The 27,637-nt window shown below is 41.1% G+C and overlaps 1 protein-coding gene across 10 annotated transcripts in view; it reads right to left on the bottom strand.

Moving 5' to 3' along the window:
* Positions 1-27,637, bottom strand: part of CFAP20DC (CFAP20 domain containing) — a 219,565-nt gene that overhangs the window by 2,138 nt on the left and 189,790 nt on the right. For all 10 annotated transcript variants that reach the window (XM_059663097.1, XM_059663098.1, XM_059663100.1 and 7 more), the window contains one exon: positions 10,832-10,926. In XM_059663097.1, the coding sequence (XP_059519080.1) occupies positions 10,832-10,926 (95 nt within the window). The remainder of the gene's footprint in view (positions 1-10,831; positions 10,927-27,637) is intronic.

Below are 27,637 nucleotides of genomic sequence, written 5' to 3'. Positions count from 1 at the left end.
TTCTGGCCCTTTAAATACAGTTCCTCATGTTGTGACTCAACCATAAAATTATTTTCGTTGCTACTTCATAACTGTAATGTTGCTACTGTTATGAATCGTCATGTAAATATCTGATATGCAGGATGGTCTTAGGCGACCCCTGTGAAAGGGTCCTTCGACTGCCAAAGGGGTCGCGACCCACAGGGTGAGAACCACTGCTCTAGTGCATGTAGTCTGGCAGTCCTTAGAGTGGAGTCTAACAGAGGAATGATCGTGTCTGCCCTGCTCACTAACGTCTGGCAGGGCCCTCACTGGTGTGGAGAGCAACTTCTCATGCAGGAGCTTATTTGACCCTACTGTCCTGTGAAATAGACAGGACTTTTCACGCCCAATTTACAGATGAGGAACCAGGGTCCGCAAAGTTAAATAGCTCATCTGGGGTCACTTGGTTGGTTAGAGGCAGATTCAGGGATGAACCTGGGTTTCTAGACTCTCAGTTAGGTATTCTTTCGACCACACTAGCTTGCTGTTTTATTAAGAAGGTGGTGTAGCTCAACTCAATTGGGAGCTATTATATTACAGGAATTTAAACATGAAAGAGAGTGAACAAATTGTGAAGGTGTCCTACATTTAAAAAAATCAGGTTTGGAAACAAAAGAAATTTGATTTGTCATATTTCAAAACCACTGACAAAGATGAGTGCGTTCACGTGGGAGAGCAGAGGCGAACAGCTCAGTGAGCTCGAGGGAACGTGACTTACTACATCCAGAAAACACACAGCTCAATGGAGGTGACAGCGGCCTCTGGCTTCAAGTATATAAAGGTGGCAAATGAGTGAGAAAGGAAGAGTCTGTGTGGTTCCAGGAGAAAGCAATAGGGTGGCCAGGGATAGATTTTGGCTCAGCAGGAGGAAGAATTTTCTAAACATCTGAGCGACCAGGGAATGGAACGTGGACCCTGGGGCAGGTAAAGCAGGGGCTGGGCCAGTGGTCGGCAAACTCATTAGTCGTCAGAGCCAAATATCAACAGTACAATGATTGAAATTTCTTTTGAGAGCCAAATTTTTTAAACTTCAACTACATAGGTAGGTACATTGTTATTAGCTTAATTAGGTTACTCCTAAGGCTTAGGAAGAGCCACACTCAAGGGGCCAAAGAGCCGCATGTGGCTCACAAGCCGGTTTGCCAGCCACGGGGTGGGGCAACCATTTGTGTGCGATTTCGTAGCTGAACCTTGCCTACGACAGGGGCCAGGATCCAGTGATCCCTGGGGTGCCTCTGATGAGTTTCTATGACTCTTAGCTGCACTGGCTATGTCCTTGCATTGGGACAGGCTATCGCTAACAGCCACATCACAGTGGCAGCTGACCTGAGCACCCTGCAGTTTCTTACTGAGAACAGGAGTGCGGAGAAGCAGGCTGCCTGTCCTTTGCTTTCTGTTGTCACCTTAAGAGTGGTGGCCAGGGTGCAGCTGCCTCCACCTGCTTCCTCTACATAGCAGAGGTTGGGAATGCTTTTCAAGTGGTTGTTTTATATCGAAAAGGACCCCCGCTAAGTCACTTCTGTACATCAAAGGAGAGTGGGAACGTTGTTTACTTTCACATATTCAACCCGTCACCTCTTGATATTTGGGCTACTTCAGAGAACAGAACCAAGCCAGTTTATCAATAGGAACTACGGTGTGCCTGCGATGTGGCTGAGCAGTCCAGTTGTAGATGTGACACACATACAAAACAAAAGCAGCTACTACAGGTAAACAAGGAGTTAGTTAGACTGGGAGGCACAACTGCAGAGCGGCGAGGAGCACCCCGGGGCTGTAGAAGCCACCAAACCTGGGAGGGATGGGAGCGCGCTGCTTCCTGCCCGGACCACCTTAGGCTGCTTACAGTCATTTCACCTCACAAGACCTTTGCTTGCTCATTTATGAAACGGGAATAACGGTGCCTCTCTCACAGGGCGTGGTGGCAGACAACTGGACCTGGGTGCCAGGCATCGCACAGTACACTCAGTAATGTTCAATAATGATCATTACCTTTACTACTAAGGATAATAGCAATCAAACAAATCATGAACTATAGGCTTTAACTCAAAACAGGAGCACTGGTAAAGCTTCAAGTACGAGAAAAGGGCTCATGGACACAGGCAGTGTGACATTCAGCCAATGGAGTGGGACAGACCTGGTCCAAATCCCATTTCTACCACTTCCCGGCTCTGAGACACTGGGAAAGTCACTACGCTGAGCCTCACGGGTACCATAAGGGTAGTGACAGTGCCTGCGATCGTGCATGTGAGAACTCAATAAAGTCACACTCATCACACTCAGTAAGCACTCAGTAAATACTGTTACAGTCCCCATGGGAAACTTAAGATACTGGAGTTAGACACGAGTGGAATATGTTCATCTATACCTTATTCCCTACCCCAAACTTTATCTTTTTGATTTTTCAAAAGAAAAAAGCAGTTGATTTGAATGAAAAATGAAGACCCCCCCAACTAGAAAATAAAAACAGTTCTTACACCAACAATCACATATTTTTCAAAAAGTAAAATTAATTTTTCCATCAAGTGTAATGCTAAAACCACATATCGCGGATTATGAGTCACACTAGCTCGGAGATCTATATCGGATGTCTTGTTTTGTGTCATCAACACATCGGGGAGATTCTGATGTCGGGCACATAGGAGTTATAAGCTATTTCGTTACTTAGAGCATCTGTGCCTGTACTTTCCCCAAAGATAAAGTTTTAAGCTGATGCTATTTACTTAGAAAACAATGCTTTTTATAACCAGTCAGGAGTTTTTCAAGATGTCAGCAAGGGTTGTAATGAGCCCTGGGTCTTATCGCCCGCTTGCCAAGGGATGGAGTGGGTCCAACCCTCAGGAGGGGCCCCCGCTACGAAACGCAGACAGACGGACGGACGGACGGACAGACAGACGGGAGCAGTAACTGCTGCAGAAATGCGCTCGTCCCGTACAGATCTCTACAGAACTGGGACCTCATGCATGATAACCATGCGATTAAGGCAGGTTTTGTGGGGTTTAGTACTAAAGCCTTAAATGGATGAATTTTAAACTCTACCAACACTGGCATTCATACAAAAATTGGGAGACCTTATGTATAATTTTACATGGAAATAAGCGCTTTAAACGTACATAAAGGGTTTTGTTTTCATTACAACTTAATTTTCAAAGCCTCCAACTTACATCATTTTGCCATTGTAATCCCTATGTAATGAAATTATAATATCATTAAGCAATTGCCACTATGATATCAAGCAATGGGAAACATTTTGAAAGGTAATTATTGTGCTTGGGGATGGGGTAATTTCAATTCTATTCTTGGATAGTGCAGAGTTTGTTTTTCCCCCCAAATGTGAAATTGCTCTATTTAAAGATTGGCTGCAGAAGCTCTAAAAGGACAAATTAACAAATAAAGCCATTCTCTCCTACCAGACTAAGAGCATCTGGTCAGGGATCCAAATTACATTTTTACTCTTCTGCACACAATAAAGCCATTTCTAGTGAAATAAAATTGCCTTTCAGATAATAATCTATTTACAAACTTTCAGCTTCATCCACGTTGAAATTGGTTAACAGCAATAACTGGAGAAAGACCAATGGAGCCAGACGAACAAAGCATCATTACCGGCCCTCCCCTCAGAGCTGAACGGGTGAACAATCCCTCCAGGTCACCCTTTGAAAGTCAATTAATACAAGTGCTTAATTACCTATAGTTAATGCATTTTAACTGAAATAATAGAAAACCTATGTGCACAAGCTAAGTCTTCAAGCTTAAAAATAAATGATGTGGCACTACTTTATCAGATTTAAAATCTCTGAATCAAGACACTGTACTTGATTTTCGATTTTCTGACGCTGCCATCTAGAATTTTAAAAAAAGTTAATGCATTTTCTCTCCTATAGATCTTGAGAACAGATTGACTGTATTTTCATGTGCATACTAATACACTATTATTTAAACAATTCAATGGGGAGGGATCACCATAGGGAACAGTCAGCCTTAGGAGCAATAAAGATGACATTTTAGATAAGATTCTCCTGAGAACCAGGTGCTCGCAAACTCTACCACCAGCATATCTCACAAGAGGGCAAAATTAACGTGCACTAAAGCCGGAGGAAGTCCACTGAGAACTGCTGAAGTTTGGTTTTCAGCAGATACGTACTCTCAATGGGAAAGATTAATGATCAACAATGGAATGAGAAGAGTGAAAAGATACTTCTTCTAGAAAGCTATATTGTTTTTCGGAAGGCAAATAACATGCTATGATTACAGTTCAGGTTGCATTTGGGAAATAAGTGCATCGCCCCTTTGTAAACACTGGTGGCAGCATTTTACTTGGAAAGTGCCATTTAAAGTGACATGTTGAGGATTCAGATGATTAATTAGGAGTTAACTGCAATTTCATTCTTTCTGGGTAGTTTCCACTTGTAAATGCGCACAGTATATCAAATCATCACATTGCGCACCTTAAACTTACACAATGTCATATGTCCATTATGTCTCGACAAAGCTGGAAAACCTCCACAAAACAATCGTGTGGCTTTCGACTCTGAATGCCTTTTTGTCTCACACGAAGGAAGGTCCCTGCCTGGCTAATGAGCTGGGAAGCCTCAGAGCCCAGCACTTCTCAGGGGTCTGGCTTCAGCAAGGTGCCGCACTGCAGCTGGTGGAAATGCACCCAGTCCCAGCAAGGGGCGCTGGACCACATGCTGGGCCCCACCCCTGGGCGCCTGTGGGGAGATAAGTGGTGGGGTGTGGTTCTGGAATAAGGGAGAGCACCTCAGACACCAGCAATGTGTTCACCTCTCTGCTGGAGGGTCCGCTCCAGAGCTGGGGGTGGGGGAAGGCATCTCTTTACTTAATGGTAGTGTTGATTCCCCCACCTCCCAATCACGTCTATGCAGAGGAGACACCCTGGGGCCCTGCATAGCTGCACAAGAGAAAACATCTCTGCGCCCCAGGTTAGTCAGAAAACAAAGGGTGGTACTTACCTCACAGGGGAGGGGCAGGGATTCCGGATTAAGAATGTCATTAATACTAAGGAAGCACTTTACAAGCTGAGTTGAGGTGGGGGCTCTATGGATAAGGAGAATACTAAAAAAAATACTTTTTTTTTTAAAACCCAGAAAGCTTCAAGAAAAAGAACTTCCTAAATTAAAAGAAACTGCAGTGGGGTGAGGGTATGAACAGGAGTGGAGGGGGCGGGGCAAAAGGGGGATAAGGACACATATGTGATACCTTAATCAATAAAGAAAAAAAAGAAAGAAATTGCAGCGGCCATTTCAGCCGTACAGTTCTCATTGACCTCAGTAGGAGTTCTGTGGTCCTATCACCGTGCAGGGGCTCAGGGTGCGGACTGGCCTGGTCGGCGTCTGGCTCCACATTCAGTGGGTCTGACCCAGGCTGTGACCATAACCTCACCGGTGGGGTGGGGACTCGACAGAGCCCATGCCTGGGAGTGCTGGGCCCAGTGGTTGTGAGGAAATACACAGGAAAACTCCACCCAGTGCTGGCCCATGGTGGGTGCTTTACTAAGGCTGACTTCTATGATTACTTTTTAAAAATAAATACACTTTTATTGATTTCAGAGAGGAAGGGAGAGGGAGAGAGAGAAACATCAATGATGAGAGAGAATCATTGATTGCTTGCCTCCTACTGGGGATTTAGCCTGCAACTCGGACATGTGCTCTTACCAGGAATCCAACTGTGACCTCCTGGTTCAAAGGTCGATGCTCAACCACAGCCACACCGGCCGAGCTGTTATTACTATTAATTATCAGTACTGATTTTTCTGGGAGAAGGTCTCCTTTGCATCTTAAATAAATCTTCAAGATATAAGGACAATCCAGAGTAGACCAAATCCTCCTCCTGTTTCCAGGGAAGAAGACTCACTCGTCCACTCATCAAATATTTATGGGGTGTTTACTGTATCCTCGGTGCCACTGAGGGTGCATAGTTGTTTGATGAAACAGAATGTCTGGTGAGGTAACGAATACAGCGGATTTTAGAAGACTGCTGTGGACTCAGCACTTGGTAAGTGTGAAATAATCGTGCGGCACGACATGGGACTCAATACTAGGTAAGTGTGAAAGTAGTCCTCCGTCAGAGCCCAAGTGGGCGGCCAGATTCCCCTCTCTGCTGGCTGTGAGGAGCCATGAGATTTCTCTAAGTTCCTTACTAGGAATTTAGATATTACATCTATAAAATAAGCATCTGTTGCCTGTTTATGTCTCATGTGGAATTAATAAGTATTCATAAAGGAATATCCCATGTGGTTTTGCTAAGCAAAAGGTATAAAAATGTTATTTTTATGAGACTGGCAACTCCAAGAGTCCTTCTGAAGGCCTTTCTTGGTCAAGATCTGTGTCAACTGCAAGAGAGGCTGCAAGCCTGAAGACAGGCCATTTTTATTCTACTTTGGAGCTGGTAAGTATGAATAATTTAAGGGTCACATCTGTAAAGAAACAAATGTCAAATACAAATTGACAACTATATTTCAAGCAAAGTTTGGTTCACTTTCAAAAGGTCAGTTTGGTCGTTTTCTTGAGTGAGTTCTGAAATCTTACCTTTCCATTGTTACATTTCAGAGGAGCTTCAGGAAAACACATTTTTAGTAAGTGTCAGGGCACCTTGCCCACGGCAACTGATACTCGCAAGCACACTGTGGTCCAGGAGGCGCTGGGAAGAGCCGTCCACTCCTCCATCCGCTGAATGGCCCGAGCACAGGCTGCTCCTGCGGGCTGGCCGCTCCGCTGGAAGCCGGGCTGTTCACCTTAAGGTGGCTTTTATACATTGAGACATTCTGGTCCAGAGAGACTGTGGCTTGACAAACTTGCACCAAATGAAGTAGGGACTCAAAGGCCAGGTAATGGGTGCACTCACTGTTGTGGAGCCAGGGGCAAGTTCTTCAGAGTTCTGTCTTGGTCAGGCCAACTTCCCCTGCTATTACTAGTCAATGCAGTTATGCCTCCAGCTGCACGGTGCATCTCAGCCTCTCCATCTCTGAGCCCTTCCTTGCTCTGAGTCCCAGTGTCCATGTGTATGGGCCAATACTGGTACCTACCTACACCTAGTAGACTGACATTAGGATTAAAGTGCACACGTGGGCCTGGGTCACAGGCAGATGAAATAAACCTTAGTTATTAGTGTTTTTACCCTACAAGTCAGAAGATGGGAGACCCCTGTTCCCTGTGAACCCAGCCTTCAGAGCGACTTCACTTCCCAGTGCAATGGTTCTGCAGAAAGGCAGTGATGTGGAGGAAGCCTGGATCTTAATCCTTGCTTGCACTCTGACATTTGACCTTAGGCAAGGTCAAATTGAGGGGGATGGGCTACATCTGTGTTTTGTTTTTTAAATATATTTTTTATTGATTTCAGAGAGGAAGGGAGAGGGAGAGACAGAGACATCAATGGAGAGAGAATCACTAACTGGCTGCCTTCTGCACGCCCCCTATTGGGGACTGAGCCTGCATGTGCCCTTGACCAGGATCAAACCTGGGACCCTTCAGTGTATTGGCTGACTGCTCTATCCACGGAGCCAAAGGGGCTAGGGCTACATCAGTGTTTTTCACTGGTTCATCAGAGCCCCAGGGCAGGTTTCTGAGACCCTAACTTCCCCTTTAGCCAAAGCAGTTCTGCTTTTATCTCTTACATATTGGGATTCCACATAAAATTTCATTTGAAAGAAAGGTTTTTCACTGCTTATAAATAAAGTTCAAGAGCCATTACATAATGTAGCCTATAACTGCTTTAATGGCTCTAAATTTAATGCTCTCATTGTTGAATTTTAGAAATAAACCTCATATACTGAGAAATTAGAATTAGGGAGGAAATGGAAAGTCAGATTTCAATGAATTAGCCTACTTTGTTTTCCAAGGCTATGATAAGAAATGACAGGTTGAACATTTCTCTCCCTCTTTTCTTCCCTTTCTCCCTTCCTGTATTCCTTCTAGTGAAAATTCAGACTGACATATACCAGAAAGAGCATAGGGTACTAGGGACCCACGAGTGAGCAAAACTAGCAAAGTCTCTGCTCTTGAAAATTCAGAGGCTACTTAGGGAAAAAAGACAACAAACAGTAAACAAGTTACAAACTGTAAAAAGGCTGTGAAGAAAGTGTACACAGCAAAGTGAGAGCGACGGACTGCCTCAGATAAGATGGTCCAGAAGGGCACTTAGGAAGGTAGGCTGCCAGCAAACACCAGGCCTGGCGGTCCAAGTCCAGTGGTCTTGTCCTCCATTCTTCCCCTCATTCCCTTGGCCTTGCCCTAGAAATGGTCAGCAGTCACCTCACCCCTTAGCCACTCCCATGGAGACAGTGTGGCCACCTGTCATTTCTGACAAGCCTGGGGCAAGGCGGAGGCAGCTCCAGGGCTGAAACAGGTGACCAGAAGTCTGTTGTTTTTATTTTCCTTGAAGAACTAAGCTACTGAGCCCTTGAAATATTTTAATTTGCTTTTCCTATTGATTATCAATAGAAGAACAATCTTTCACTTCCTGGTTTTGTGCATATTTTACAGTAAGTAATGTATTTACTTAGTTCAAAACTAAAAAAGAGGATAAAAACAATGATTGGGCTCTGGGACCAAGCTGCTTGGATTCACATCCCAGCTCCGCTAATGACTGTGACCTGGGGCAGGTTATTCAGAAACTGTGCCTCAGTTTTCTTAGCTGTAAAAAACAACCACACACACACACACACACACACACACACACACACACACACACACACAGTACCTTCCTCATGGTGTTGCTGTGAGGACTAAAAGTAACAACTGAGCACGTATCTGGCATATAGTAAGTGCTAAATTAATGGTATCATGGAACAGAAACCCAGAAAGAGTCCCAGGCTGCCCACAGCCGTGCCTCCCTTCTCCTTCTGATGATATAAACTGGATAACTGACCCCATTAGTTTTCCTTGACAAGCACATTCTTTATAAGAACAGATAAAAATACTATCTCGATATATTGCAGCGGTTCTCAACCTGTGGGTCTCCGAGACCCCTTTGGCGGTCGAATGACCCTTTCACAGGGGTTGCCTAAGACCATCCTGAATATCAGATATTTACATTATGATTCATAACAGTAGCAACATTACAGTTATGAAGTAGCAACGAAAATAATTTTATGGTTGGGTCACAACATGAGGAACTGTATTTAAAGGGCCAGAAGGTTGAGAACCACTGATTGGTAAGTATGAACTGTTCTATGTTGTTTAAAACTAAGCCAGTAACATGTAAAGATAAACCAAATAAGAGACACTGGTTTTTGATGGTTTTAATTAGCTACAAACCACCCAAACATATCAGAAAAGGGGAAAGGGACCACTGACAAAAATCTAGGGTGATATGCAGAAGGGGAGGCAGATCTGGTTAACTTTAACTAGAACATGTTTATAATTCTCTAAGTTTAACTTGTTCATTTGTCCTCATGAAAGTTCTGTTTACCTTCAACGTAATTGAGCTCCTGCTGTCAAAACCTCCCTTTGCAACGGGGACTTGACAACATCCTTTCACCTGCTTCTCATAACACACCTCGTGGGTGCCTCTGCTCAAGGTCCATGGTCTCCGTTCTTGTGTCTTATTTAGGACACTTAACACATTATTTGTTCCCTCACAGCAAGGTCTCCTCTGACAGCCAAGATTCTAGTTTTCTGTCATAAGTAATTATAAATGTACGCTTCTAAAAAGATTCTCAATTTGAGGGGCATAATCTATTTCAGATAGTAAATCACAGAGACATCTCTATCCCTGGGGCGACCCAAATGTACAACCCAGATGTATGAGCTTTCACTCCGAATTATTCATATCTGAAGAAAAATGGATGTTCCACTTTCTCCCTAAGGCAACTAAGAAAAAACACCCCCCCCCCCAAACACCGGCACCTTTGTTAGAGAAATTTATATTGGTTCAAATTTTTTTTTAGCCTCAGATACAGAGCTTCAATCTTCAAAATCCAACTCAGAAAACTGTCTCAGGGAGTCCTGCTCTGAAGTTGTCACTCCTATTATGAACTTGAGATACCCCGACCCCCCCACCTCAAGCCCGCTGTTTCCACCAAACATTCTTTTCTGTTCCTCCTCTCTACACTGCTGACAACCATGTTCCCTACTCACAACCAGAAACTAATAGTTCATCTTTACAGCTCTCTCCAACAAAGGGAACCCCAGGTGAATTTTCATTCCTGCTTCCTTCCAATTTTTCAATTACTAACGCTACTTATCTTGGCTCTGTGCCAACATTTGCTTTATGTCAATATAATTGACATTTTTTTTAAAAATTAAAAAAAATAAAACACACCCCCAAATAACCTCCAACCCCCACTGTAGCTTAACAACAAAAAAACATGAATTTCAATGATACTGGAATGAGCCTGCTTTACAATAATAGGATGTGGCAGACTGTTCTAAGTGATCATGTGCAATCTACCTCATTTGATCTGCGTGAAAACTTTCAGGTGGGCATTATCTGTTATTAGTCTGACTTTACAAATGCAGTAACCCAAATCGTAAAGGTCACAGCGGGAACTGGTAGAGCTGGAATTCAGATTAAGGGGAGTTTGACACCAAAGTCATGCTCTTCCTCCTTAAACCATATTTTGTCCTGGAGTAACCTTTAGAAGAACGAGGACAATTTCTCTTTGTTCTTTTTAGTTGTAAAGAACCCATCATTGTATGAAACGAGGCACAGGTAACTAACTGATTTTGGGTGTGGGAGTCTAAGCGTACAGCATTTAATAAAAAAAGTGGCATCTCACTCAAAGTGACCAATTTTCTCTATTTATAGTTAATTATTTTTATTTTTTTATGCATAGCATTTTTCATATTCCCACCTTGAGCAGTCAAACTTCCAGAAGAATCCTGATTCTGCTCTGCTGGCTGCCGACTGGGAGGAACGATGGGTGGGCTCAGCATGTTTAACCAGTCCCTAAAAAGAAAGGAAGAGTCAACGGACACACACACCTGTAATATCATACGCAGTTTTTACCCTTCCCTGGATTTTCAATTCCCTGGATCTTCCTCGTTCATATTTCAGAAAGACAAGATGTTCAAAAGTTAATATTTAGTTTTGTAAACTGGTTAATGTAGAGTCAATCACTTCACTAACCACAGAGCTCCTTGACTTACCGTGGGGTTACATCCTGATAAACCATCATAAGGTAAAAATACTGTAGGTTGAAAATGCATTTGATAGACCTAACCTACCGCATATTATGGCTTAGCCCAGCCTACCTTAAACATGCTCAGAACACTTAGATTAGCCTACATTAGGGCAAAATCACCTAACACAAAGCCTGTTTTATAGTAAAGTGTTGAGTATCTCAGGTAATTTATTATGCTATTGCTTTCATATCACTGTAAAGCCAGAATATTATTAAGTCGAACCGTCATGAATTAGGTATTGTCTGTAGTTGTTCAATAAATACATCAACTACATAAAGAGGGCATTCTTCTCAAAAGTTTATTATTAAATAAACTATTATTAAACACGGTTTCTCTCACTAAGAACATTATTTCAACAACTCAGAAAAAATGCAGCAGAGAAAGTTCCTTATAACCTCAGGGTAAGAAAGCCCGACAAAGCCACATGTCACACGCCATGAATGACAACACTCTACATGGTGACTCAAAGCAGAAGTTAGTCTTGGAGCGATCGTGCACCAGCCACAGTGGTGGGAGTCAGTCTGCATTAATTTGGAGCTCTTCAGCAGCAGGGAGTGAAGGAAGGGAGAGGGAGGGAGCCGGGCCCTGGAGTGACTCACTACTTCAGTTTCCCCATTAGGCATGGGGACAAAACCACTCCAGAGCACCTCCTACAGCCCCTCTCCCTCTGCCTCCAACCTCATTTCCCAATCGCTTGACTTTCCTTCCTCCTCCATTCTTTTCCAGTGCCCTGTTCCCTCTAGTAGACACCTGGGTGGGTGTGATGCGAGGGGTGACATGCAGAAGATGTGAGTCATTGTGCACTCTACTTCACCCCTTCTTAGCTCGAAACTTGTTCCTGCACTTCTTTAGAGAAGGGAGCAAGCAGAGGAATGTGAAGGATTTTACAGCATGAATTCTATTTCTCGCGTTGATATAGTACCCTGTGGTTTACCTTATTCTTCTCAACAGGAGCATGTCATCATGACTAAACAACTTTTTTCCTGTACTTCCTTTAGCCGTTATCTATAATGGGAGCTAGTCCCAACCATAACTAAGAGCAGTGGTTCTCCAGGCTGATCCCGGCTCCATCTTTCCTAACGTAAGAGCTTGGCCAAATTACTTAACATCGTAAGCCTCATCTATAAAAAGGAGATAAGAATACCTCAGCTTTTTTGTTGTTAGGATTGAATTAAAAAATGGATGAGAAACATTTAGCATGGCTCTGGGTACAGAGTTGCACTCAATAAATTTCAGCTATTATCACCACCATCCTTATTATCAAGGAAGATCATAGTGTGACTTTATCTATAATGATAAACCAAGATAAGAATTGGATTCTGTTGACATTAAACCAATAAACGATGGTAGAATGATTACAAGTCTATACAGTAGAGATTTTCCTTGCAAGCCATTTACTCTTTTTGTATAAAAAGTACCTTACTGTAAAAATTATCCATTTCCTATTTGGAATATTTTAAGATACTTTAAGTAACTGCACACCTCAGCTGTTACTAGATTATGGCTAGTGAAATAAGCAAGGTGAGCAAGCTGTGTAATTGAATTTCATAATAACACATTAAGGGCATCAAAAAGGATTTGTCACAGACTTCCAAGCTAACAGGGCATTTTCTGATAAGCAGCTTTTATTTAGTCCATTTAATTATAGTAGACCAAAAATTCCTACATTAGAGAAAATTACAAGGTCACACACAAATTATCAGCCCAATGACCTCATTACTCAGAACGATGGAGAGCAAGGATGAACAGGAGAAAAATAATGTTGTCCTATGATGATACCCCCAGAGACAAATTAGAAACTCCACCCAATGGCAGAAGCAACTGCTTATGGTCCATGGACATGGGAAAAACTGTCGGTGGGGTTGTTGTGTGACTGTTATGAAAGCAAGGCATTCACTACTTAGGCTAATGATTTGATTAATGTTTTTCCTTCTTAGCAGTAGCCATGAAAAGTATAGGGATCTTTAAAAAATATTTTCAAAATTATCAAAAAGTTGTAAGAGTACAAAGAACTCCTTAGTCCTTCACCCAGGTTCCCCCACTAAACATTTTATCACACTTGCTTGTGATCTATCTGTCTATCTACCTAACCATCACCTACCACTACTTCTTTGTCTAGATGGGTTGGTACAGGATGGCCCTCAGGCAAAGCCTGTCTGGCCCACTGCCTCATCTGTCCAATCTGAAAACCAAGAATGGCTTCTACATCTTTACATTTTTATTTTATATTAATTCTTTATTGGTGAAGTATTATGTATGTCTCTCTCCCGCCCCCCCCCCCCACAATTGACCTCTCCTAGCCTGCTCCTGCCTCCCAGCACAGGCCCTCACCCCCTGTTGTGTCCACTGGTTATGCTTATATGCATGCATACAGGTCTTTTGGTTGATCTCTAACCCCGCTTCCCTCCCCTGCCATCCCTCTGAGGTTTGATGGTCTTTTTGGTGCTTCTATGTCTCTGGATCTATTTTTGTTCATTAGTTTATGTTGTTCAGATGTTTTTACATTTTTAAATGGTTGAAAAATTTTGAAATAATAATGTTTCATGACACATGATAATTACATAAAATTCAAATGTCAGTGCTCATAAACAAACTTTTATTGGAATGCAAAAGTGTTCACTTGCTTATGTATCATCTACAGCTGCTTCTGTGCTACAGGGACAGAGGGAAGTATTCATGATGGTCCCTGATGTGTAATATGGCTCATGCTGATTTCTCCAATTCTGATACAACCACAGGTCTGTCTCATCTCTCCTCCTTCCATATTTGTAACTCCACCCTGACTGTGGAGACCTGGCTCCCATTATCTGCACCATTTTTACTGTTTTCTGAACTACAGAACACGCCAAAAGTCACTGCAGAATTGCTAAGCAAGCAAAACAAATTAAACAACCAACAGAAAACCTCTAACTTACTCTCTAGGGTTCTCTGTTTATGGTTCTTTTTATTCTTTAGTCAAAATACTAGGTCCAAAATTTACTTGGGCTAGTTATTGCCCCTGCCCCCCTTCTGTGTGGTTACACAGATGGTCCCTGATTTACGACGGTTTGATTTACAATTTTGACTTTACGATGGTGTGAAAGCAATAAGCGTTCAGTAGAAATTGCACTCTGAATTTTGATCTTTTCTCGGGCTAGCAACATGTGGTATTATTTTCTCTTGTGATCCTGGGCAGTGGCAGTGAGTCGCAGCTCCCAGTCAGCTATGTGATCACGACTGATACTCTACCGTGTGTTCCTGTGTTAGATGATTTTGCCCAACTGTAGGCTATCGGAAGTGTTTTGAGCACATTTAAGGTAGGCTAGGCTAAGCTATGATGTTGGGTAGGTTAGGTGTATGAAATGCATTTTTGACTTGGGATCTTTTCAACTTCAGATATAACCCCACTGAAAGTCGAGGAGCATCTGCATTATTCATTTGAAATATACTGTAGAGTCATCAGCTTTTGTTTGTATCACGTTTTAGGTTTTTCTCTCCAACCTTAACGATTTTTATTACTTGTGTTGTTGTTGAGAATGTTACAGATTAACAGTTCAAAAGTCAAACTACACAGAAAGGCATATTCAGGTAAGACTTACATTTCACCCATCTTTCCAGTCTGTTCCCACCCCTCATCGCTTCTTGCCATCACACCCATCACTCCATAGGTAATCAATTTCATTAGTTCTGGAATTTCCTTTCTATGTTTCTTTTTGCAAAAAATAAGCAGATACATGTCTATATTTTTATTCCTTGTCCTTCCTACATAAAATGTGGCATACTATAATTAATATTTTGCATTTTTATAACTTAAAACATATCCCGGAAATCACTTACACTAGTTCATAGCTTCCTCATGCTTATGGCTGCATAGTACTACACTCTGTGGGTGTGCTATTGCTTATTTCACCATTCTCCTATGTTTGGGCATGTTTTCAATATTTTACATTATTGCAAATTAACTGAAAGAATATTGCAATTAATGCTGCCATGAATAAACATGGGCATATCTATTTTTGTATATATATTTGAAGATATATCTTCAAGGTAAATTTCTAGAAGTGGGATTCCTGGAAGAAAGGTAAATACATACTTGGTTTTGTTAGACAAATTCCCTCCATTGGGGTTGTTCACATCTGTGTTCCCACCAGTAATAAATGGAAGTGTTGGTTTCTTTATAGCCATGTCACAAGAACATATCATCAAGTTTTTAATGCTTTCTAAGATGAGAGATGAGACCTGGTATCTTAAAGTAGTTTTAATTTGCACTTGTTTTCATTTTGAGCATCATAAGTGGAGGTGACTCTTTTATATTACTACTTATGTATATGCATGTGGTATTTTATATCTGTCTATATACATATTTTGTCAGTTCATATCTTTTGCCCCTTTTATCATTTTTACCTCTTTCTTTTACCTTGTAATTTATGTTCATTTACTTTGTTTTTGTCATGCAAAAGTTAATTTTTCTCCCCCCGGAAGTCAGATGTATGACTCTTGTGTTTTATTGCCTCAGTATTTTGAGTCATACTATATGGTGTGTACGTCTTCTGGTGTAAGGTGCCTCTGATTTTATCTTGTAAAAATGATTGCATAATACTCTTGATAAGTGATATTTTAACTTAATATTTAGAAGTATTTATACCATTCAAAAATTTTGATCAAAGCAACTCATTTGTTTGGCTTTTAACCAAGAAAGCACTTACAAAGTATATATATATATATATTTTTTTACAAAGTATATTTTGAAGAAAAAAAGGTTTCCATGTTAACTATAAAATATGAAAACTATCAGCTAAACAAAATCAATCAGGACTTTTTCTTGCAGGACTTTTGAGAGCCTTTAAGGCACTGGCTCTCCTGAGGGAGGACAGAGTATACAGCACCACCCACGTGTGTGCATCTGGAACTGTTACATCTCTTGGTATCAGGAGTCCACAGACCACACCTTGAGAGATGCTGCGTCAGGCTAGCCGCTAGACCATTTTCTCCTGGTGACATTGTTTTTATTTTACTTTATGTATGTTTAATAATTTTTCTTTTTCAAGAGCATCTCTTTTTGGTGACTTATTAAAAAGCAGAAATGTATGGCCTAGTACCTGTATCTTACATGTTTACATTTTAATGTGATACTTAATGCTGATCCATTGCCTTGACTGCCAATCAGTGCCTTCAAACCTCCATGACTTCCCCACAGCAAGCAGTGAACATCTAATGTGGGGGAGTTCCATCTCGGTCTCACTCAGGCATGCTGGTCTTGGCTGTAGTTCTGAGCCATTTCCTGGGCCTGTTTCTTACCCTGATTACCCATGTCCAGAATCTGCTCTAGCTCTTTGCCCACCATTTCCATACTTGCCTTGTCTTTGTACCGGATACTAGTACTCTGTTTTGGTTGCTTTTCTCAACCCCAACTATAATCTTTTACCCAAGGACAGACTCCATCCACCTGGTGTGAAAACCTCTAGCCCAAGCATGTCAAACTCGTGGCCCATGGGCTGCATGCAGCCCACAACGAATATTTATGCGGCCCAGCCAATATAACGGTATGTAAGAAATGTTTTAATAAAAATTGTGTAACTTAATTTTTACAATATCCTGTTATACATAATTCTATATAATAAGAGGCTAATATGCAAATTGATCAAATGCTGGAACGACCAGTTGCTATGACATACACTGACCACCAGGGGGCAGACGCTCAATGCAGGAGCTGCCCCCTGATGGTTAGTGTGCTCCCATAGGGGGAGCACCACTCAGCCAGAAGCCTCTCCCACCTCTACGGCAGCGCTAAGGATGTCTGATTGCAGGCTTAGGCCCACTCCCCATAAGGAGCGGGCCTAAGCTGTCAGTTGGACATCCCCCGAGAGCTCCTAGACTGCGAGAGGGCGCAGGCTGGGCTGGGGGAACCCCCCTCCCGAGTGCACGAATTTCGTGCAATGGGCCTCTAGTTATTAATAAGGAACTACAATGTTTGCTAATGGCTGATTACTATAATCATGTTGCATTCATTTCCCTTATGCACCTTATGCATGCAGGTGCACCATTTCTCTCCACTAATACTAGCAGCGAATATTTTAGCAGCTGATTGCCACATCATTAGTCTTGGACTGACTTGTTTGGTGTGCCCAACAGGAAATAAATTGCTTTCAGAGAACAAGAAAAATAGGTTTATTTGCATTACACTTATTTTTTTAAAATATATTTTTATTGATTTCAGAGAGGAAGGGAGAGGGAGAGAGAGATAGAAACATCAATGATGAGAGAGAATCATTGATTGGCTGCCTCCTGCATGTCCCTTATTGGGGATGGAGCCGAAAGCCAGACATGTGCCCCTGACCACAATCGAACCCAGAACCTTTCAGTCCACAGGCCGACACTCTATCCACTAAGCCAAACTGGCTAGGACTGCATTACACTTATTAACTTGTGCAGTTATTCAGTGTCTGGTAAGTTAATGTTCAAGAAGACAATATTAACTTTTATTAAAATGTTCTATTATTTTATGTTAACAATTACTCATTTATTCATCATGTCTCTATCGAAATAAACCTATGTTTCTATGAAAATTGAAGCTTTTGTTTTTTTGCGGCCCACATAAACTTAAACCTTGTTTATTTGGCCCGTGTTAGCCTTTGAGTTTGACATGCTTGCTCTAGCTCCTTTGGTGGATAAAAGCAAGCTTTCTGTCAAAGCTTGCTGTCTGAGCATGCTCAGGTCCTTCCTCCTCCTCCTCCTTCCCTGGACCCAGACATCCCTCTATCCTGCCTCTCCTCTTGAAACTGGGGGGAGGGGAAAGGGCTTCCCAGCGCACCTCACATGCTGAGGCCTGGCACCAGATGTGTTTTACACAAAAGTCAAGACAGTGAGTTCACCATTAAATACCACATAGAAAAATATCATGCAGTTGAAAAAAATCATACCATCTTGTGAATTTTCACAATGGTCAGATTGACCTAATATAAAAATCTTGGCCAAAAAAGAATCCCACACTGTTTTCATCCCACAGTAAGCATGAACTGAGTCAGAGCTGGGTCAGATATTTTAATAAATGGGATAATGTCTTCCGTTAAGATGAACTATAGTTCCAGTTCCTTCATTTTAAAACAAGATTTTGTTTATAAGACAATTTTACTAATTAATTCACTAATGTATTCCTAAAAATACATTGTGTGTGTGTACACTCATATACACAATAGATGATATGAGCCTGACAGCTTAATCATCTCTCTACACCTACGACAAACGTTCACTAAAGTCCTGTTTGTCAGGCCTGGGAATCAAAGAGCTCAGAGTCAGATGGAGAGAGCATCCTACCCATCGGAAAACAACACAATACAGCCATGCACAAGGGCTGCTGTGGGCTGGTCAGACTATCCCTTTGCTCCCTTGGAGGAATTCCCCTGTAATAAAACTGTCTACAAGTTTGTATACATTTAAATATTTATTTGGGACAGTAATTCTTTGAGAAATCTAAGCCATGACAATAATTAATATATAGCTCTCATTACAACCCACTATCACAAGGCCAGGGTCAGAGGAGCCAGCCCAGTGCAATACTTAAATAGGAGGCCTTACATGAGGAATGTAGCAATTTCTAGCAAAGACTTAATGATATTTATTTATCGTTTGGGACCAGTGCACATTTCTTATTCCCTGAAAGAAATGTGGGTTTTAAACATCTGTGGCCAGGAAACAGACAGGGGAGAATACACAGATACTTTGAAAAAGCTGGTAAAACCTTTTTTCAGAAACATGTACATAAACCCAAATTTTACTTCCAATTCAGGAGGTCAGAGTTCATCTGAAGCCCATTCATGGTCTTTTGGACCCCTGAATTAAGGACTGCTGCACCTTGGAATAGCATGGAGGCAGTGTTTCTAGTAGAGTACAATCCCGGCTTGGCAAAGTACTTCCTTAAAGAGCCAGACAGTAAATACATATGTTAGGCTTTCCAAGCCATAAGGTCTCTGTTGCAGCTATTCAACTCTGCTGTTGTAGTGTGAAAGCAACATAAAAAATAAGTAAGTAAATGAGCATGGTGGTGTTACAATAAAATCTTACTTACAGAACATATCCTGCAAAGGGTAGGATTTGGCCCCCGGCTGCAGCTGAGTGACCTCTGCCTCAGAGGAAGGAGCTGAAGAGGAAACTTCACGGCTGCTAGGAAACTTCCTGTCAACGCTCCTCTCAGTGCTTTTGAATCCACCTTTCTCACCATCTCTATTTCCACTTCCAAAGTCCAAGCAACTATCTTGCTTCATGTTTTCTGGAGCAAAAGCTCTTAATTGATCCCCTTCTAGTCATTCATTCTGGCTTCACTTCTGTTCTCCACACTGTGGCCAAAATTCTAATCCAATTCAAGTCAATTCTTCGTTTAAAACCCTCCAGTGTCACTTGGAAGCTATTGCACTTGGGAGAAAGACCAGAATCTGGCCTTTGAGGCTTTGCATAGAATAACATCTATGTATTTTTCCAACCACATCTTGCATTATTCTCCCTCTGACTCACTAGGCTCTAGTAACGCTGGCCTTCTCTCAATTCCTGGGATATGTCCTACTCCCTACCATCATGGGGCTGTTTGTCTAGGCTGTGCTCCCCGTGTGTAGACCATGGCCTCCTCTTCTCTATCCCTCCCATGGCCTGGCGAAATCATACCCAACCTTCAGATTTTGGCTGAAGCATCACTCTCTTGGGGAGTCTTCCCTGATGCTCCCTTGCCGTTCTGGCCAAGTTCCTTTATTACTCGTTTTAACAGAGCAACTGTAATCTTCTCATTAGAGCTCTGGTCTCAGCTCACAGTTAATCCTCACTTGTGTGATCATCTGATGAATGCAGTCTTCCCCATTTGACTCTAACCTGCACCTAGCAGAGTGTCTGACACAAAGAAGACACTCCCTCATATTTACCAAATGCCTCTCTGTCAGTCTGAAATACTGAGTGCCACTCAGTGTTCAAAGTTTCCATAACAGTAACCACACAGCTGCTGTGACTACTCTGTATTTGCCCTCCACCTTGCTCTTTCTCCACCTGCCAGGAGCATGGGATTGTTTCCTCTCATGTGCATGGTGCATACACACTTTGGGGAGAACCTGGAATACATACCTTGTTTCCTTATAGCAAGACAGAAAAATTTAAGTTTCTGTCTCAGAAAACAGAATGCTTGTTCAAAAATATATTTACTAGTATTAGAAAACTAGGACAATTTATGTTTCTTTTTTTAAAACATACTTAAACGTACAAAAAGAGCTCTTCGTAGTTTTCTTGAAGTAGGAAGCTCAAACCATAAGTTAGAAACACAAGCTATCAGTTGGGAACGCTTTTGCATATCTCTGAAGAAGGATTAGAAGAGGTATTAAGATACTGTTGTGCAATTGTAGTTTGTTTTCCACAGGGTGTCTCTTAGTGTTGGAAGAATGATCCCCATCTAAGTGTTGGGGGCTGCTTTCTCCACATCTCACCATGTGGTTATCTAATCTATATTTGATTACCATCAGTAACTGTGTACTTACTACTTCCAAAGACCACATTTCATCTTCTAACAGCTCTAACTATTAAAAGGTTTTTTCCTCATGTTGAGGCAAAATCTGTTTTCATCTGCACCTGTTTGTCCTACATTTACTCCTCGTCACTCTCAAGAAACAATTCTAATCTCTCTTCAAGACACAGTAGGAGAGAGCTAAGGGACTGTCTGTCCACAACTCCTTCCTCCCCTTGTTCTTGGAACAGCTTCCTCAAACCACATGGCTTTCTGGGAGTTACCATGTTCCTACATGAGTCCACAGTGTCAGTTGATTGGTCCAGATATGGTCACCTGACTTAACCCAGCCAATCACTGCACTTCCCTAAAACTTATGAAACTGGATCTGAAAATCAGACAGTCCCCAATAAAGATGGAAGCCAAAAGAAGTGAAACTCAGATGCCACTGCTTACCATATTTCCTATCCCATTGAGGACGCTAGTCTGGAGAAAGAATGAGGAAGTTTAAAGTCTAGATTCTGGGAATGAAACAGTGTTGGTACCTCTGAGTGAATTGGGAAATTGGAGAGAGAAAACCAGTTTGCGGTGATATAGGAATTTAGCTTAGTACATAAGGAATATGAGGTCTTGGTAGTTTCTCTAAGGAAAGGTATGCTGGAAACATTTAGGGATCTATTATTGGGTCCCAGCCTTAACTCTTGAATATGCTGACACAGCTCCATACCCACTGCCACCATCCTAGCCTGTACTTCCAGAATCTCTCCCTTGTTTATCCTGTAGCCAATCTGAGTTCCTCTAATCCAATCCAGAGTGAGCTTTTAGAGCAAAATCCAAAATCACTGCATTGGTTTAAAGCTTTGCAGAGTCTGGTCCTTACTATCTCTACAGAATATTTTTGTGCCTTTCCTTCACTGATTCTACCATTCCACCCCCAGCTTCAGAGGCAGACACATCTTTAGTCCCTTTTAAAAAAAATCTCCATGTTAATACTTTATTATTATTGCACAATAGATTTGAAGATTATATATATATATATATATATATACATATATATATCCGTGAGTAAAAACAATTTATTTAATTATGAAAAATTTCAAACATATGTCAAACTCTGAAGTCTACACTACTCAGATTTAACAATGTTAACATTTTGCTCAAGATTTATTTTTAAAGGTTCTTTTCTTGGTGCTTTTGTCATAATGGCCTAGTACCACAGATTTAATGTTAGTATCCCGCCCCCCCCCCCCCCCCGGCCCAAATTCATATGTTGAAACTTACTTCCCACTGTGGTAGTGTTGGGAGGTGGGGCCCTTGGGAGGTGCTAAGGTCATAAGGGTGAAGCCCTCATATATGGATTAGTGTCCTTATAAAAGAGGCCCTAAAGAGCTCCCTTGCCCCTTCTGCCAGGTGAGGTTACGGTGAGAATGCAGCTATCTATCTATGAACAAGAAAGCGGAGCTCTGACCAGACTATAAGCTCCATAAGGCAGACAATCATGTCTGTCTTCTTCACCTTGGGCTTGACACATATTAGATGTTCAATAAATGCTTGCTGAATGATGAATGAATTCCTGTATGAAGTCACGGCTCAAAAAGAGGGACCTAGAGATAAGAATGAAAAGACTGGGAAGTGGATGAGAACGCTGAGAAAGACCTGGCAGAGAGGAGGGTAGGAGAACATACTCTGAGTGCAATGGGAGGGACAGTAGGAGCCAAAAAGGCATCTAGTGGAGAACAATATGAGAATTATTCTTCCCAGGCATTTCTTTTCTCCTCCTAAAAATGCTCCCAGAGGATGTTTGCATTCTGATGACCTCTGGAATAGGGTCACATCTCTTCCACAGCAAATGTTGGGAAATTTATTGCATAAACAAGTGCTATATTTTCATCTCGCATCAATCTCTGTGTATTTGAAGACACGCAACAAATACTCATACCAAAAGGAAATCATGCTCTTTCTTCTTCTGGCCTCTACAAAATCACCTCTTCTGCCCATGTCTTTGTCAGAAAATCCTTAAAAGAGAGGAGTAAGGTCTCCCCAAGTGCTCAATGCTCCAAGAAATCACAGAAATGATTAACTTCCCTTATTCTATTAAATATGTTTTATATGTTCTCTGCAGAACTGAATATCTTTCCTGCTTGGCAGTATTTTCCCTCAGGTTAAGAAAATATTAATGACATAGCGTCCTGGGACCATTTTACAGACAGCGACTCATTAGACATGGTAGATAATTCAGCTCTGGAGGCACAAATCCAGGTATCAGCCATCAAATTCAACAACAACATGTGCACAGTAATATCCTATCTACTGGAGACAATCTGGAAAAAGACCAATCATTTCTGTGCCTTCTCAATGGTGATATCAGCATTGCTGCTCTACAATTTTATGTTGAATAGATGTTTCTTGAGCCCATGCTGTGTCACAGGCTTTACACTGGATATTGAGTAAGATGTGGTTCTGCTCTGAGGAATTTAGTCTTCTGGAGGCAGGCTATTAGACCAGCACTTAGAAGACAGTGAAATAAGTATGTTAGATAGAGGTAAGCCCAGAGAGCCCTCATAGTTAGGAGCAGCGTTCACATAAGGCTTCTAGCAAAAGTTGAATGGGTTGTTCCTGAAGGGTGAGGATGAGGCAGCAAAATAGAGAAAAAATGGGAGGATGTCCTAGAGGGAAGAGCATGCACCAAAGTAGAAAGGGGTGGAGGTTTGGGGGTACCCATTGTGGACTGACAGGCACTGTGAGTAATATGTGTTGGATGATGCTACTGTGGTCAATTGCAGAAGAAGGCAGGGGTCTTTGATGGCAAACAAAGGAGTTCCTACTTTATTCTGAAAGCCCTGGGGATCCATTCACGGATTTTAAGCTAGAAGAATCTTTGATTTGCATTTTGGAAAGATCACAGTGGCAACTGTGTGGGGAATGGATCGGTGGGGAGAAGGGCTAGAAAGATCAGTTAGGAGTTAGTGGTATAATCTAGGCAAGGAATAATGTTATTTTGGAAATTTAATACATATGCATATAAAAATACATATAAGGAACATAGAACTTTCCCTTTGACAAACTTCATTTCTCATTGTATCAAAATAAGGTTGTGATGTACAGAAACCCCTGGAGGAGACATCATGTGTTTCCCATGCTGACAGTGAAGGTCTTTAGCGATGGCAGTTTGCCTTTAGAACCTTACACTCTAATAAGGACTATTTTAAAGTCTTTCTGTGTTGCCCATATATTATCTCAGTCAAGTTCAAACTGTTATTGAGGGTCCAAGTGCCCAACACTGTGTTGAATATATAAGAATATTGAATAAATACAAGACATGGTCCCCAATAAGTGGGCAAAGATAAGAACAGGCATGTGAGAAAAAAAAGACATGTAAAAGCCTCCCCATTCCCTTCATGGAAAGATGTTTGAACATGTATATATTTATATAAACACAAATCAAAATAATGAGCTACACTGACATACAGCAGCTCGGTAAAAGTTCTCAAGTTTCACGAAGCTCGGTGCAAGCTCGTAGGAATGTAAATTGGTGAACAATTAGGTAATATCCAACAAAATTACCAAGTCATTTCACTGCTAGACATTTACTGTAAACACATACTTGCCAAGGTCACAGAGATGCCCATGAGGATGTTTATCAGAGCACTGTTTACAGTAATGAAAGGCTGGAAACCACCTAAATGTCCATCAGCAGATAACAGGCTGAGTAAATCACAGTAATATCCAGCAATTAATAAAGAATGGGTTCAATTACATGTGCAAATTTAGAAAGATATCCAAAATTTATTCTGTAAAAATCTAAAAAGCAAGTTGTATAACAGTATAGAGACTCATCCCACTGAGTTGAAAAAAATATAAAAAATTTTCTTGTACATTCACAGAAAGTTTCTGAAATGCCCAAGAAACTTAACCGTCATCATACCTGGGAGTAAAAATGTGGAGTGGGAAGGAAGGGTGGGAAGAGTAAGATCTATTTTTCACTTTCTATTTTTTCTACTCTAGTCAAATTAAAAAAAAAAATTTTTTTTACTACTTTCTTTTTAAAGGCGATTCTCTTCCTTCAGGAGCCTGCAATTTGATGGCATCTATAAAAGAACTCTGAAACACAGCTTCAAAACATCTTTTAAAAAGTGTTTTAGGTGACAGCACTTACTGGAAACAGCAGTCCCACTGATCCCTCAACCAATGGAGGAGAGAGGAAAACGGGGAGCCTTCCTCATTCCAGCGCCACCATCTGAGCTGATCCTGGCCGCCTTCCCCATGGCAAATATGAACTCCAATGATAAAAGCAGAACGTTTTGGGTCTTTATAAATAAATGTTGGTAATGTTCCTGAAATTGTCAAGTTCTTTGCATAAATAGCCACTTTATCTAATGTGATAGATATGACTTAAAAAATAGATGGTGGCTTATTATTTGTTTTTAACACATCATTCAGCCTAATTATTAAAGCAAAATGGTTCCTGGGCTGACCTCTGCAATGTCAGGTCCGACAAGTCAATGACATAACCTGACAAAGAAGGATTACAATGGGAAAGCTGGAAGATGCTCTACAGTAGGGAGGAGGTGAGGCTAAAAGCCCCAAGGAAGCAAACATACTGACTTTTTTCATTCTAGGAGATGCATTCATGAGAGTATGTGAAAAGAAGTTTACTATTATGTTGTGATCTGCTGTTCAAAGGATTTCTGTTTTTAGTCGCTGGGAGATAAAGGGTCTGAACGTCATGGAAAACTAAGCAGTGACTCACTTATCCTTTACCTTTTACTGGAGGGGACTCATTTCGGGGTGAAAATTCTCAAGGAAGTCAGTTTATCTCCCCAAAACAGAAAAAAAAACTAATCAAGCATTGTCTGATTAATTAGAGACACTTGAAAAAACTGCTATCAAGGCCCTACAGCTGTAATCAATTTAATCAACATGCACAGAGCCAATCTGGTTTTCTTGATTAACAAAGCTGAATGTTAAACAGAGAAGTGTGACATTGTAGTGCCATTAGCTAAAGCTGCAAATTGAACATTTTCCCTAAATGTTCAAAGTCAGGTCAGGACAAAGTGAAAACTCTTTTATGAGGACCATAAGCATGAACATTCCAATTCTTCCCTTGATATTTCCAAGCAGAAGAATAAGTTTCATCTAAGTAGCAGAAATGAATAGCAACTTCAGGATGTTTCAATGAAGACAAAAAAGTGATGTGAGATTTCTCTCAGCTTATTGTCATCCAAGTTGGTTATGGAATTCATGAGGAATAGACATGCCAGACACAAAGAGATGACATTTTCTTATTACATTTTTAAGACGTGAATGTGAAATGCCCCTATATAGCTTCTGATGAGTAAATTAAAAAGTTCAATTTGGCTTATTTTATTTGCCTGAAGTTAATTTAAATGTCAAGATGTCTAATGTAATACTGGTTTAGTAACTGCTTCTGGCTCTTAAAAAGCATAGTTAAAACTATAAAGTTGTGATACCACTCCCATGTATTCTTGAAATGAAGGGGAAAGAGTGAACATGGCATACCGTCGTCATTCAATAAATACCTATGGAGTGAACCACTGCAGAGTTAAAGCTTACCCACTGGTAATGTATTATGGTAGCTATGATTTTGGCTGGCCACTTCCTTTCCCTCTTCTGAGAAACCAACTCTTCTCTTCTATGGGAAACCCACTTCACATGGTTTTGGATGTTAAGCCTTTCTTCACTCCCAATATGGGGGCAGGCATTAGACCCAAAGCTAGGCCAGAGTCTATTCTTGGACATTTGCTGGGTATATAAGAAAGGTTCTGACTCATGTCCACCAGAGTGCACATGTAAATGACATCTATTGAGTACATTCTCCTAACAGAAAGAAAAGGCTGAGAAAAGCTGTATGAAGCTATGATTTTTTCCAAGAGATCCTTTCGAATCTCCACATTTTCATGGGAGACTTAAACATTATTCCTTTATCCAGTGGAAGGATGCACATAGAATGAGGACTTACATTCCAAATAAACACAGCATTACTGAAGATGCAGGGGAAACAACTACCCCTCCAAATATCTGGGGTAACAACAGAGCATGTAATTTAAGTTGCACGGTTTTTGATATGAGCTTGCAACCTTTGGGTTAAACTCTGTGCTTCTGTTTCTTCACCTGGAATATGGGGGTTACAGAAATTACCACCCTGCATTGCAGCAGGGATTAAATGAAATAATATAGCATATGGAAACTCTCCCTATCAATGCTTGCTACAGAGATGGAACCAATAAGTAATAGATGCAGTAAAAGTAATAATGTTAGTGCTTATTATTATTTGAAATTACAGAAAAAGATTCACTCTTAAGCAATCTTTGTAACACCCTTTACAGAGTTATAGGGCAGCTATGTGTTAAGTGCTTTGTAACTAAGTCATTAGCGAATCAAGAGCAGAAAACTTTGCAGCCTTTTCTAACTTTAACTAGGGAATAATTGCCTTAAAATTAGAATACAAAATAAAACCTCCTTAACTGTTCTGCAGGATGATGGGATTTAATGGTGCAGAAAGAGTAGGTGGGCTAACTTAATGCTCTAATTCAGCTCTCTGTCTTTGTAAAGAATAACTGTGGGCATCATTTTCATCATTAAGTCAGATTACCAGATGCCACACTTATGTACTGATTTCCATTTTACTTTCAAAGCTTGGTTATTCCTTTATTATGTTCAGTAGTCAAATAAAACAATGATATGCTAAAAAGACTGCTCTGTGAGGTGAATGACAATTTAATTTTCCCCCAGCGTTGGCTGGCTGCACAAGAAAATAAAGAACTGGAGAAAGTTGACAGGATCTTTAGCTGACTAGATTTATTTCCTATCAGTTGCAGGGTGTGTTAATTGTAACATTTCAGTTAATGAAAAATATTGTGATAGAATGCTGATGTGGGTGATAAATGGACTTCTGAACAGATATGATGGTAAAATGCTATTTTTAAAACATTGGGAGGAAGTAATCAGAATTCTTTTGTTGCATGGACCATTCTAGTGAGTAAATTGGGCCTGCCAGGGA

The sequence above is a fragment of the Myotis daubentonii genome, chromosome 14 (genome assembly GCF_963259705.1).
Source record: "Myotis daubentonii chromosome 14, mMyoDau2.1, whole genome shotgun sequence".
NCBI classification, from domain to species: Eukaryota; Metazoa; Chordata; class Mammalia; order Chiroptera; family Vespertilionidae; genus Myotis; species Myotis daubentonii.
This window is presented reverse-complemented; position numbering and strand designations above follow the sequence as displayed.